Genomic DNA, 13,771 nt, shown 5'->3' with positions numbered 1-13,771 from the left:
CTTACTCTGGGATGACAGCCTTCACCTGTGCTCTGCCTTCCCTCAGGCTTGGCCATGCACCATTTTTGAAAGATTCTTGATGGCAGCACTGCATCCTGTGGGCAGGGTGCAATATTACCCATTTGGCTGTTGGCTTGACCCCCTTCAGAAGGAAACAGAAACAGAACTTCTCTCTGACTCTCCAACACAGGCCTCACTGGGTAACCTTGAGGCGCAAGTCCAAAGAGGCTTGTAAGAGAAGGTACAGCTTTCTGCAGCAGAAGGATGTGGCAGTGGCTGTGTTTATCTATATACATCCCTTTTTATTTTTCAGGGGACTTAGCCTGCTATGCCCTGTACCAGGGAGCTCGGTGTACCCCTTCACTGTTTTTGTTTCTGTGAGACTTTGTGACATTCCCTTTTGTACATGTAGTCTCAGCCTCTTCTTCAGCCGGTGCTTCCCTACTGTTTCCCCTGCGCTGTTTTGCATCTGGCTGCCCAGCAGACTGCAGTAAAGCAGGGAAGGATAAAGGGGAAAAAACAAAACAAACAAATAAAACTTAGCACATAGATGAAAAATTTCTGAGCATGGTGCAGGAAACCTAAGGAGTGAGCTAGAATCATAAACCAATGTGAGGAGTGCCTCACTCTTGGGAGTACAACCTGAACTGGATGGTCTGCAGATGCATCCCAGTCCTCAGGCAGAGGCAGTCCAAGGCAGATGTCTTTAACTCTGCCTGTTGGGAATATCTGAGTAGGAGAAAGAGATGTAAAAGCTTCTGACAAAGCTAGGTGTTTCTCTAGCAGAGCTGCAGTTTCTTCCTACCTTAAGCACATAATGTGCGTGGACAGTTTTCCACAGTTTGTTGGAAAATGTTATTTAAAGAAAGCCAAAGATTGTATCTTTAGATATATAAATCTATTTCCTTTTCTGGGAAGCCAAAAGAAGCAAATGTTCATTTTGGTGTGAGTTTAACACAGTTCATGATTAGTGCTGATAATACTTCCCCTGTGTTGCCATGGGAACTCTCTGTACCTGTATGTCCTACTGCTGTTAAGGTACATGGGCAGCCTGTTCCAGTGCCTCACCACTCTCTCAGTAAAGAAATCTTTCCTAATATCCAATCTAAACCTCCCCTTGCATAATTTGTTTCCCCTCATCCTATCATTAGTACTTGGGAGAAGAGACCAACACTGGCCTCACTCCAGCCTCCTTTCAGGTAGTTGTAGAGAGCAGTAAGATCTCCCCTTAGCCTTCTCTTCCCCAGTCTAAACAACCCCAGCTCCTGCAGCCACTCCTCGTATGAAATGCTGTCCAAACCCCTCACCAGCCTCATTGCTCTTCTCTGGACACCCTCCAAGACCTCAGTGTCCAATACTGTGGCACCCAGAACTGAACACAGCACTGAAGCTGTGGCCTCACCAGGACTGAGTACAGGGGCACAGTCACTTCCCTGCTCCTTCTGGACACGCTGGTTTCGATACAGGCCAGGATGCCCCTGGCTCAAGTACTGCAAATGTGAATGTTTCCTGTCTCAAGACATTTTCATCTGAGACACATTTGGGTCTGGTACAAACAGTATATATTGAAAGACAGAGAAAGGGAGGTATGGCCTAAGATTTAAATGCCTGTTTGGAGGAGATAAATGAGATTAAGACAGACCTTTGAGTGATGGTCTTCTGGTATTTTTTTGAAGCCTGTTTCTGGTGCAGTTAAACTTTCACTTCACATAAATCCAGAGGACTCTTTTGGCAGCACAGCTACACTGTTAATGGTCTGAGATGCTAGGTGGCCTCCTTCCCTCTGTGCTATTTCTATGCTCTTTTACTTTGACAAGTGGAATTAGTAAGGCAGTGCTTGGCCCATCTGGCTTTTGATTTGTACTGAGGAAGGTGGCTGTGCCCCTGTTGTTAACATGAAATTTGGTTCCTAAGTTGAGGATAGGTGCCCCCAGCATCTTTACTGCTGTACCTGGGATCAGCTCTAAGTACTGTACCAGCAAGTCTATTTCCGCCCCTCCTGTATTTTCCTGTGTATGTGATGATTTTGGTTTTTAAAGCTATAATAATATAACTTTTTTAAATCTGTGTGTAGTCTTTTTTTGGGGGGTGTATTGGGGCTTTATTTTGTGTGTGTGTGTGTGTGTGTGTGTATGTGTCTGCTTTTTGGTGTTCTGTTTCTTGTTATATTTTGTTTCCTGTCCTGCTCATTTTGTTGCTGTGGGTAGAGGGGCAGTGCATTTAAACATTGGGAAAAGAAGACATGACACCTTGCTACACTCTGGTGTTTCCATAACTTTTATGGCCCCCCCCTCCAAATAAAACAGGCAAGTTCCTCTTTATTTCCTTAGAGACTATTGGGAAGCAGGAAAATACAGTTTTGAACATGCTTTTTGTATGATGCCCCATACATTTAGAGTCTTGTACATTTGACATTGTTTCTGCATTCATTGTAGTTGTTCTCCCTTGAGCTTGCTGTTGGCTGGTATTGCTTATGTCAGATATGAAGTATGTTTGTACCACTGTATACTAGTGTATCTGGGACCTTGAGTTAATCTCTTTTAAAACTACTGAAGAAATTTAACAGCCCTCCTCCTGAACCTGACTTTGAATTTTTTAGTTGGCCCAGGAGGTAATATATCATTGCCTGTCCTGTGCTGAAAAAAACTGAAACCTTAGACTTTCCTCAACTGATCTGGGTCACAATTGCAGGCAGCACTGTATCCTGGTGGTGGATACAAAAAAAAGTGAACTGAAATGAATGCCTTTTCTTATTTCTGCCTGTTGACTTCCATCAGTAACCCTTTTTGAGCAAGCATCCTAAAGCCAAATTATAGTTTTATTTAGTAACAGCACTTTACAGAAAACAGTAGCAAGACATTAAATGTCAGCTGAGTTATCCCTTTCAAATCTGTGTAAATTAGCTGGTCATGTGTTCTGTTATGTCTTGCAGAATGGAAACTAGAGAATTTGAAGAGGCTGGATGTCAATCAGGTATCAAATATACCTAATTTAATAGCTCATCATTTTTCCACCTGAAATTATGAGTTTTGTGTGACTTAACCTAATTCATAGAATTTGATGTAATGATCACACTGATGTAGCTTTTCTCTGGAATGTGTTACTTAAAAGTTAGAGCTGCAGGAATCACAGCCATACTGAACATGGTATGAAATAGCTGAAATTGCTTGTTTGCATGTGGCAGCTATGTACAACTTCACCTCCCAGGGATGCATTTTCATGCCTTTTTTGGACATGCTGTAGTTCCTTAGCATCCTTCTTGTAGTGAGGGGCCCAAAACTTAACACAATGCTCGAGATGTGGCCTCACCAGAGCTTTGTACACAGTCACTTCCCTGGTTTTATTGGCCACACTGTTCATGATACAGGCCAGGATGCTGTTGGCCTTCTTGACCACATTGGCACACTGCTGGCTCATGTGCAACAGGCTATCAGTCAATGCTTCCAGGTCACTCTTTTTGTTGCCAACAAGCTTTCCAGCCACTCCTCCTCAAGCCTGCAGCATTGCATGGTAGTTGTGGCCCACGTGCAGAACCTGGCATTTGGCCTTATTGAAACTCCTACAATTGCCCTTAGCCCATCCACCTAGTCCATCTGGATCCTTCTGCAGAGTCTCCCTGGCTCCAGGCAGATCAACACTTCCACCCAGCTTGATGTTGTCTGAAAACTTACTTATGGTGCTTTTGAGCACTCAATCCCCTCATCCAGATCATTGATAAAGATGTTAAACAGGACTGGCCTCAGTACTGAGCCCTGAGAATGCTGCCTGTGATTGGCCACCAACTGGATTTAACTCCATTTACCACTCTGGGCCGAGCCATCCAGCTAGGTTTTTACCCAGCAAAGTGTATGTCTATCTGGGCTGTGAGCAGCCAGTTTCTCCTGGAGAATACTGTGGGAAATGGTGTCAAATGCTCTACTAAAGTCCACATAGATAATTTCCACAGCCTTTCCCTCATATACTAAGTAGGTGACCATGTTGTAGAGGAAGATCAGGTTAGTCAAGCAGGACCTGCCTTTCATAAACCTGTGTTGACTGTGCCTGATTGTCTGGTTGCCCTGCACGTACTTAGGATGATCTGATCCATCAGCTTCCCTGACACCAAAGTCAAACTGAGAGGCCTATGGAACCCAGTATGTAAATAACAAACTCTACACATGCTCAAACAAGGGAAATAAACTCATGTTAGAAGGTGGAAGTTGAAAATGTTCTAGATCAACTGTTTTCACCAAAACCCTGCTACAAAATTTTCCTTTCAAGACTGGCAGGAATTAAGAGAATGTTATTTTGAGATGGTGTAGAAGGGTCTCAAGTGTTGCTTGAGACACTGGGTAAGTATCTCCAAAGACAGAGCTTTTGACAAAGCTATGGGTAAAAACAGCAAACTAGATGTCCAGTTACTGTTACCTTACATGTATATTGTCCTCTACAAATACTGGTTCAGAGTCTACTTCATTATAGGAGATCTGAGGCTGGATCTGTGCCTGTGGTTTTAGTGTAATTTCTTCTGATTCATGCCAGAGAAACAAATTCTGATGCCTACTTTTATGTTAAGGGAAAATATAAACCTGGTGAGAGGCAGTGTTTATCACTACCAGGAGAAGGTAATGGTAACTTATTTTATGATATGCCTTGTGAAAGACCTATTGAGGGCTGACTGGACACAAATGAAAGTGCAGAATCCCCCCTCTGAAGGGGAGATGGTGAGTAATTGGCACTGTAAAACATGGGATAATGAGTGCTGTGAAGAGCAATATCTTCAGTGCACTGCTCAAAACTGTAAATATGACATTAGTTCTTTCTGCTGTACCTCTCTGAGAGCAATGAAGGAGGTACTGAATTCCTATGAATAAATCCTGTGAGGGGTTATATTTGCTTTTTTAAACTAAGTGTATTTTTGAAGCTTTGTCAGTAGTGGTGCCTCACAATTTGAATCTAATCAGGTCATGATGACTACTAGAAAATAAAATATAAAGGAGAATTGTGTGTTATAACTTCACAGTATTGTGCCATTTAGTTCTGCAAATGCAGATACATTAAAGAAAACCTGAATTTATTTGCTCTAGAGCTTGGATTTGTATTAAAATGGAAATGCTTCTGTTTGCACAGGCTGATATTGCACCACTGATGGCTTCCCTTATTGGTGTGCCCTTCCCCCTGAATTCAGTGGTAAGACATACAAACATTTTCTGTAACAGAAATACACTCATCTTAGAGGAGGATGTGTTGGAGCCAAGAGTGAGAGGAAAGGTGATGGATTTGGTAAAGTGCTATATGGAGATTGTTTCTAGCTTTAACTTCATATGTATGCATCCTAAGTTCAGAGTGTACAAGATGACCTTTGTGGGTCCCTTCCAACCCAATGCCATCTGTGAATCTTTTATCTTTTTATGTTTGGGGTAATGTTTGCAGTTGGAGAGACAGCTGATTCTTACATAATCTGGAACTTTATACTCTTGAACTGCATAAAAGGTTTTTGTTACTTGGTATCTTTTTAGGTGTGGTAAAAATGCAATATGGTTTGAATAACGCTTGATTTTGGCCATGAAACCTGAGCTTGTAAACAAGCTGGCTCTTGCAATTTAATGCTTAAGTATTTCTTTTTTAAACCAGTGTACTTTCTTGAGATGATATCTTGTGCCTTTAATTTAGTGAACAGTGTGTGCCTTCCTTGAGATGGCTTTCTTTGAATTTGTTTCGTATGTTATTCCATAGTCCAAAAAGCGTTTCATAAATATCCAACTGACAGTTAGCATTATGTTATACTGACAGTTAGCAGTATGTTATACTGCTTTCATGTTTCACATAGAGAACACATATTTGCAGCATATTTTTCAAAATACTTCTTCTGGAGACTCTGCTCCAAATCCTGCTCTCGTTGCTGGTCATGAGAGAAAGCTGTGCAGCAGAGGGTGGCACAGGAACTGTTCACTTTCCCGCCTAGAGCCCTGTGTGAGTCACGCCCAGGAGAGGCTTTGGATGGAAAATTTTAGGTATTTAGAAATTAGCTTCTTATTAGAGGTTGAGATTGTATTGCTGTATAACATACAGTTTATTAACTACTCCCATTGTTTACCTTTTGTTGCATTCCTGTAGGGGCTGGGATATTATAAACTGTTGCTGTGATGTTGAGAAATGACGGCAGAGTATTTTCAAAGGAGTTACAGGAGTTATTTCAGCATAATTTGAAGTATTCTTACTGCTCATTTAGCCTGCAGTTCAGTTAGAGAAATTCCTGTTTCTTAATTTAATATTTTTTTATTGTGTATATGTGTATTTTGTTTCTTCAGGGAACTCTGCCTCTGGAATATCTGAACAACAGTGCTCATTTCAAAGCAGAGAGCATGTTTACCAATGCTGTTCAAGTTCTTGAGCAATTTAAGGTAACTAAACATATGGTAAAGAAAAACATTTCTTTGAATAACAGTTGTTGGCTATGTCTAAAATGATTACAGTAGGCCATAGAGTGTAGGTAGAATGCTGTAATTCAGAGGACTGAAATTGAATGTGCATGCTGGCTGATGTTGATGGACTAGCTGTGAGCCATATCTGAAGGAGTTGGAAAGACTGAATAAATAGTTTTTTGATAAGGTGAATGAGTATTCTTTCTATTGATTATTTACATAAATGCTGATATTTACTGATTTTAATGTAAACCTGCTTGCAGTGTGTACATAGAATCTGGGTGCTGATATTTGGAAAGTATTACCTTTGCAACAGGGGTTGGGAAACAAGGCTGTAAGTTAGGATGAATACACAAAGAGATCAAAAAGGTAACCCTCCATTAGAGAAATTAAATTAGTGGCCTAATTAACTTTCAGCTAAAGCTGTTTTAACTGGTTTACTCTGTAAGTGTTCATCTCTGGCTTTTCTGTCTTGAGTCATCTAATGTCAAATATTATATTACAAGAACACATACATGATCCAAACAAAAACCATGATGTTTCAATATGCTTTTCAACTGTGGAAGAAGAAATGGCCCCAAATGCAAAAAAAGTCTTGAGTTTTGGCAAGACATATAAACCATATACAAACCAACCAATCAAAACTGAAACAAACCAACAAACAAAAACCATATAAACTCCCTTTTCCGCAGAGAGGAAGCGGAGAGAGAGAGAAGCCTTGCTCTGCAGGGTAATCTGTGCAAGAATAGTTGGACAAGGATTTACCCTGGGAGTACCTTTTAGACATTAAAACCATCAAAGTATTCTATCCCTAGGATGACAGGTTCCACAGTGTAGTTTGTGTGAATACCAGGTTGGTAGCATTAGTAGGAGAGTTGCTTCCAAATCTGTGGTGGAAAGCTGGCATGTAGGAGGGGAGGTGACTGGCTGGCTGTGACATTGAAGCACACTGCACAGCTGGAAAAGCTCTGCTCCTTAAGGATGTGACTTGATATTGATGTCTTGGGGATTATTTAAAAACAGAAATGGCTCTGGTCCTCTGCTTCTTCAAGTTCATTTTTATTCCATCATTTCATAGTGCTAAATTCTCTGGGTTTGTAGTTGGCTGGCTTGTTTATAGCATTGTTTGGAAGGATCACATGTGAATTTTCTTTGAGTTCTCTGCTGAAGCCAAAGAAGTGCACTGGCTTAGACATGCCAAGTTGGTTTATATTTTTCCTGTGATGGACTGACCTGGCCACAGTTTGTACTCCCTGGGGAGGATGCTGCCTTCGATGGATAGGATGAGACTTGTGAGTTGCTACTTCAAGCTGTCAGGTTTTGGGAGCAGTGCTCTTAGAAAGTTCCTATCTGCACTTTATGCCAACAGTCAGCCTCAAGTCAGGATGCTGTAGAAGGCTTTAAAGATGTTCTGAAGGGCCTTGGGCAAAGTGGCTCTGACAGCATCAAAACTTTTTATGCTTGTGCAGGTTAATCAATCTAACAGCATAACTTTGGCACTGTTGCCACAGTGTGCTAGTTCCTCTCATACATATATGTAGTATCCATTTGATCAAGGGAGGTCAGCACTGAAGTTTGGTAGCACTTCTAGCCATAACTTCTCTTTATCCTGCAAACTCTAGAAGTCCTTCTCTGAAAATTACTGAGGAGTGGTGTCATGGTTTAACGAGCAGACAGATTGCTCTAGTGCTCCAAAAAGGGGGAAAGAATAACAGTCACACAATTGGATTGGATAGTGATGGAAAGCTCAACTGGAAAGGGAATTCACAAACCATAATGCTACAGTTACATAGTGGTGAGCATAGCAAAGCATATAAAATACAGTCTACACATAAGCTCATTAAGCCAAAGCTTTACACAAAACTCCCTTGACACCAGGCCAACCAATTCAGACTAAAACCTCAGTGCTGTTTCATCTGGCCACCTGGGGTTTGCCAAAACCCCAGGGTTCACTCTTCCCCCCCCATAGTAGGCATGGACAGGCAAAGTTGTGCAGGAAAAAATTGTCAGGCCTTGAAGGCCAAAGATGAGACTGGACTGGCCTTGAAGGCCGCAGACAAACCTGGAACCATCCTTCCCCCTAACACACTGGATAAGGTAGCTCACTGTGTCCAGGGAGAAGAGAGGGAAGAAAAGAGAAAGACAATAACTTTGCAGACAGATTCATAGGGATGCAGGATTTATAGGAAGAAATACACTATTTCCTGTGTCCACCCACTGGGCTGGACACTTTGGACACTGGAGGTCTCAACTCTGTGGGCCTCTTAAAGGCACCCATCAGCTCACACTGCCACAAGTGGTTTATTTTGACTACTTTAGAGCAGGTCTGCATTTCCAGGAATTCAAAGGAGTTAGACATATAGGAGGATAACACCCTGTTTCCTGGACAATATGTTGACAATGTAATTTCATTCTTTTTCCAATGTCTTGGAACTCTTCTGTCATTTTAGATTTAATTCCTGACACAATTCTTAGTCTTGTCACAACTTACATATGTTCTTTTTAATGCAGGTTAAGATGTATCAGAAAAAGAAAACTACACTGTCATTTCTGTTCACACCATTCAAGTAAGTGCCTGCAAAAACTATACACATTATTTTTACCTGATTTTTCCTATCACTGTGCCATTTTAGTGAGATGCAGCAACAGAAATTTTGTCTCTTCAGTGTTTTGTTGTTGGTTTTTTTTGACAATAGTGTTGACTGAAACTTTGCTCTAGAACTCTGCAATTAATTTCTCGTTTTAAAATCTGGTTAGAATTAGATTAAAAAAAACAACAACAAAAGGGCACAAAAACCAAACCAGATTTTCCTTATATTTACTTTTCTGTTAAGTGTTATTTTGCTTTTTGACACTATAACTACATATAGACTGCACAGTAGTTTCCTCGACTCTTTCTTGCTATATTTCTGTAGCATTTCTTGGGAGATGTTAAGCCCCTGTAGAATCAGGAAGTGTGATCTGTTCTTGTTTATAGGTATATACAAGTTGAACTATGAATTGATTCTTCTATGATTTAAATTCTAATGGAAAATAAACAAAACTCCTTGCACAGATTCACAGAATTGTTTTGTTTGGAAAAGACCTTTAAGATTATACTACCATGGAGTCATTAAGATTAGAAAAGACCTTTAAGATCATAAAGCCTAACCATTATGTAACTACCAGATCTGATGCTAAATCATGTCCCTTAACACCACATCTATGCATCTTCTTAATACTTTCAGGGATGGGTTTTCAACCACCTCCCTGGCATGCCTATTCTAGCGTTTGATAACCCTTTTAATGAAGAAGTTTCTCCTAATACCATATCTAAACCGCCCATGATGCAGCATGAAGCCATTTCCTCTTATCTCATCATTTACTACCTGGAAGACCAGCATCTACTTTGCTACAGCCTCCTTTCAAGTAGTAGTAGAGAGTGAGAAGGTCTCCTTTCAGCCTTCTTTTCTCCCATCTAAACAACCCCTGTTCCATCAGATGCTCCTCACTCTCTGCTTTAGCTGACCAAACTTTAGCACCTTTCTTCCATGTCCTGGGTGGATTTCTGCACCATGGCCTGGTTGATGTCCCACACCCTATTTACCTGCTCAGTACACAGTGACCGGGTTGCTGGGCTCCCTCACAGTTTCCTTTAAAGGTGTGAATGTGGTGGCCACTGTGCTGGCAATGCCCAGCCCTTGTCAGCCTGTCCTACGAGAGCTGCTGGCTCCTTGGTGCATCTCTCTGCTTCCCTGGCATTTCCCTAGCACTGGAAAACTTCAGGAAACCCCCTATACTCCAAGATCTCTTCACTACTAGCCAAGCCAATTCCAAAGCAGCTGCTCCTGGTGACCAGCAGTTAGTTCAGATTACGGAAGGTTTAAATCTCCTGCCATTTTCCTGGGAATGCCCAAACCTCATCAGCCTGTTCGTGCAAGAGCTGCAGGTTCCTAGTGGGTGTCTGCTTCCCAGACCTTTCTAAAGGAAAACTGCAGGAAATGTCCTGTACACCCAGGTCTGTTCTCTCCACTCATGGCCAGACCTGTTCCAAAGCAGCTGCTCTCAGCATCCATAAAAAATACTCAGTAAAATTTATTTGGGGTTCCTGGTGCTTAGTGTGGTGTTTCCAGTGCTGTGAAGGAGTCTCTAGTTGCTTGTCTATCTGTGAGCTCATTGTTGCAGTGTGTGGGAGCAGTTCATGACCTACTCACCCTTCAGTCTTTCCAATTAAAGCTGCTTTTTCTTTGCTCTGTGAAAGGTTTTTGAAAGCTTTTCTATGGGTGCATGTGATTGCTTCCAGTTCAGCTTTGGGTTTGTGGAATGCTCTGAGAATGTTTTTGTTTTGTTTGGTTTGGTTTTGGTTTTGTTTTTTTTTCACCAAGAGCAGCTGTTTTCCTTTGGGAAATAAAACTGATGTTAATTAAGATCTGTAAATCATAGGAGTGGTAAAAAGTACTTGAATCTATCCCTGTGAAGTATGTTTAATTGCTAAATAAGATTGCTGTCTTTCTGAAGAGAGATTTACTGTATTCTATACCACTAGTTTCTTTAAAGGGGAAGGTTCAAGATAGTCTCTGAGACGGGAGTCTCTGCCTTGGATAGATAGTCAAGTCAATCCTGGGTTCATATTGAATGTTTTAGAACAAATTCTGATTAAGAATGACAGGTGCATTATCAAAGAGTTTCCTAATGTAGAACCAAAATGTCACATGGAAGGGTTGGTCAGTCATGTTTGCTATTAATTTTATTTCACAGCTTTCTTTTGTTTTACCTTTCACCAAGAAATAACACTGATCCTGTCAGATAGGATATATTTTTCATAATGTCTTTTGGTGGTTGTCCTGGTTTCACTGGGACAGAATCATAGACCAGCCGTGATGTGCAGGCCACTGGCAGTTTAGTCAGGAGTTTAAGCTGGGAGGTGCTGAAGCCAGGGCAGCTGACCCAAGCTCACTGACAGAGGTATCCATACCATAAACTTATTGCTTGTTCTAAAAGGGGAACTTTGCCCAGGACAGGGGCTCCTTTTCCTCCTTCTGCTTACCAATACTGGAGGAGTTTGCTTATCATTCTGCTCCCGAGGACTGCTTTCCCATTTACTGTGGGCACTGTGCATTCACTCGGCTGAGTATAACTGGGGTTTGGTACTAGTTTGGTACTTTATTTTGGTAGTTTGCTGCTCAGTCAGTTTTCATTTCAACCCATGGATGTCCTCTCATTTTCCTAACCCCCCTTCTTGGGTACTGAGGGGTCATGAGGTGGCAGAGCACCTGCTACAGTTTAGTCCTGGATACAGGCTAAATGTAGATAGCAATAGATGAAAAAGGGTGTAGAAGAGTACAGTTACACTACCTTTTTTACAGAAGTTAAAGAGGCAGAGTTGGAGAGAGCTTACTCCTTTATCTGGTGTAAGAGCTCTCTTGGCATACTGTGCTGTGTTTCAGAGGAATTGGCAGTGCTATGGAAATTGTATTTCTGCACAGATATACGGTACTTGGACTTGCAGCCCAGGTTTAATGGCATGCCTTGCTGTCCACTAGGACTCCAAGGTCTTTGTCCATGCTTTCCAGCACGATGATCCCTAGTCTGTACTGGTGCCTGGTGTTATTCCTCCCCAGATGCCAGACTCTGCACTCACCCTTATTGAACTTCATGAGGTTCACCTTTGCTCAGCCCTGTAGCCTGTCCAGATCTTGTTGGATGGCAGCACAGGCAGGCTTCTGATTTTGTTGGAGAATCAAATTCCTGGTAGAAGCATGACTGGCAATATGTACAGGGAATGAAGGAGTTTGTTAGACATGTGCCCTTTCCTGTTTTGATCTAAATTGCATCTCTCTCTAATCCATCTGTCAGAGGTGTAATAATGAGAATCATGGAGCTGATCATTGTGTACTGTGATAGAAACTTCAGTAGTGTCTACTTGAGCAGGTTTGAGGCAGGTTAGAATCTGGATAGCTGTACCTACTAAAAGGATACGTCTGGCTGCCAGTAATGCCATTTTCATTTTGTCAAAGTGCCTTCATCAAGGAACAAATCTGTGTAAAAGTGTATCTTGAGGTTACCTGTGAAGCTGTTCAGAATACATGTCAGAAAGCTCAGCTGCAAGTGTCTCCCTTGCTGATATTGAATAATTGTTCAGAAGGCTTATCTGCAGTTCCAGTTGGATACCTGAAGGGATTTACTGTCTGAATTAAGTTTCCTTGCCTTTTCCTTCCTCTTTATAACATTTTTTTCCCCAGCTATGAAAGACATGTTTTCAAAAATGATTTGCTTAGCAAAAATCAGAAACTTTCTCCTCAGGATTCTGAGACCTGCTTTGACCATCTGTGATGGTGTGAATCAGCAGGTACTAAGATGCCAGGTGTTTTAAGGAAACAGGAAACTTAAGGGAGGACAATTCTGAAGATTGCTGATGGAGGACAACTGATGTCCAGGATAGTGAACTATCTTATTAGCTTTCTGAACTTTGATGTACATTAAGGCAAACGCAGTGCTGGCACAGTTTGAAGAAGAGTGTGCCAAAGGGCCAGATGCTGCTTTTGCAAAAGCATTCCCAAGGCTGGCATCTCTGGACTGTGAAGCTAATTCATCTTGCTGTACTCAGCACTGGTGAGGCCACACCTCAAGTATTGTGTTCAGTTCTGGGCTCCTCACTATAGGAAGGGGCATTGAGATACTGGAGCATGTTCAGAAAAGGGCAGTGAGGCTCAGGAGAGGCCTGGAACACATGGCCTACAGGAGCAGCTGAGGGAGCTGGGGTTATTCAGTCTAGTGAAGAAGACACTGAAGGGAGACCTCATTGCTCTCTACAACAACATGAAGTGAGGTTGGAGCAAGGAGGGGGGCCAGCCTCTTCTTGGTGTCAAGTGACAGGACTAGAGAAAATGGTTTCAAACTGGGCCAGGGGAGGTTTAAGCTGGATGTCAGGAAGTAGTTCTCCACTGAAAGGGTTATCAAACATTGAAATGGTCTGCCCAGGACAGTGGTGGAGTTGCCCTCCCTGGGGGTGACACTTAGGGACATGGCTTAGTGTTGACCTCTCAGTGCTGGGTTGAGGGTTGGACTGGATGATATTGGAGGTCTCTTTGAAACAGATCTATTCTGTCATTCTATGATTCTACAAGGAGCAGCAGGAAGACTATCCTAGTGAGGTGAATATATCACAGAATGTTAAGGGTTGGAAGGGACCCCAAAAGACCATCTAATCCAACCCCCCTGCCAGAGCAGGATCACCTATACCAGATCACACAGGAATGCACCCCAGTGGGTTTTGAATATCTCCAAAGAGATTCCTGATGGGGCATTGAAATCCTCTTAACCAATTGATGCAATTTGATTATCCTGACAAGTGCTAGAGATTTAAGATGGTAAATTACACAAAAGCA

General features: G+C 42.0%; 1 protein-coding gene across 4 annotated transcripts in view; it reads left to right on the top strand.

The window, feature by feature from the left end:
• The window catches only part of PIGN (phosphatidylinositol glycan anchor biosynthesis class N), a 125,358-nt gene that overhangs the window by 35,549 nt on the left and 76,038 nt on the right, over window positions 1–13,771 (top strand). For all 4 annotated transcript variants that reach the window (XM_068161007.1, XM_068161005.1, XM_068161003.1 and 1 more), the window contains exons 9-12: window positions 2,933–2,973; window positions 5,110–5,169; window positions 6,291–6,383; window positions 8,916–8,971. In XM_068161007.1, the coding sequence (XP_068017108.1) occupies window positions 2,933–2,973; window positions 5,110–5,169; window positions 6,291–6,383; window positions 8,916–8,971 (250 nt within the window). The remainder of the gene's footprint in view (window positions 1–2,932; window positions 2,974–5,109; window positions 5,170–6,290; window positions 6,384–8,915; window positions 8,972–13,771) is intronic.

The sequence above is a fragment of the Melanerpes formicivorus genome, unplaced genomic scaffold (assembly GCF_026170545.1).
Source record: "Melanerpes formicivorus ecotype bairdi unplaced genomic scaffold, bMelFor1.0.p_v2 SCAF_55, whole genome shotgun sequence".
Taxonomy (NCBI): Eukaryota; Metazoa; Chordata; class Aves; order Piciformes; family Picidae; genus Melanerpes; species Melanerpes formicivorus.
This window is presented reverse-complemented; position numbering and strand designations above follow the sequence as displayed.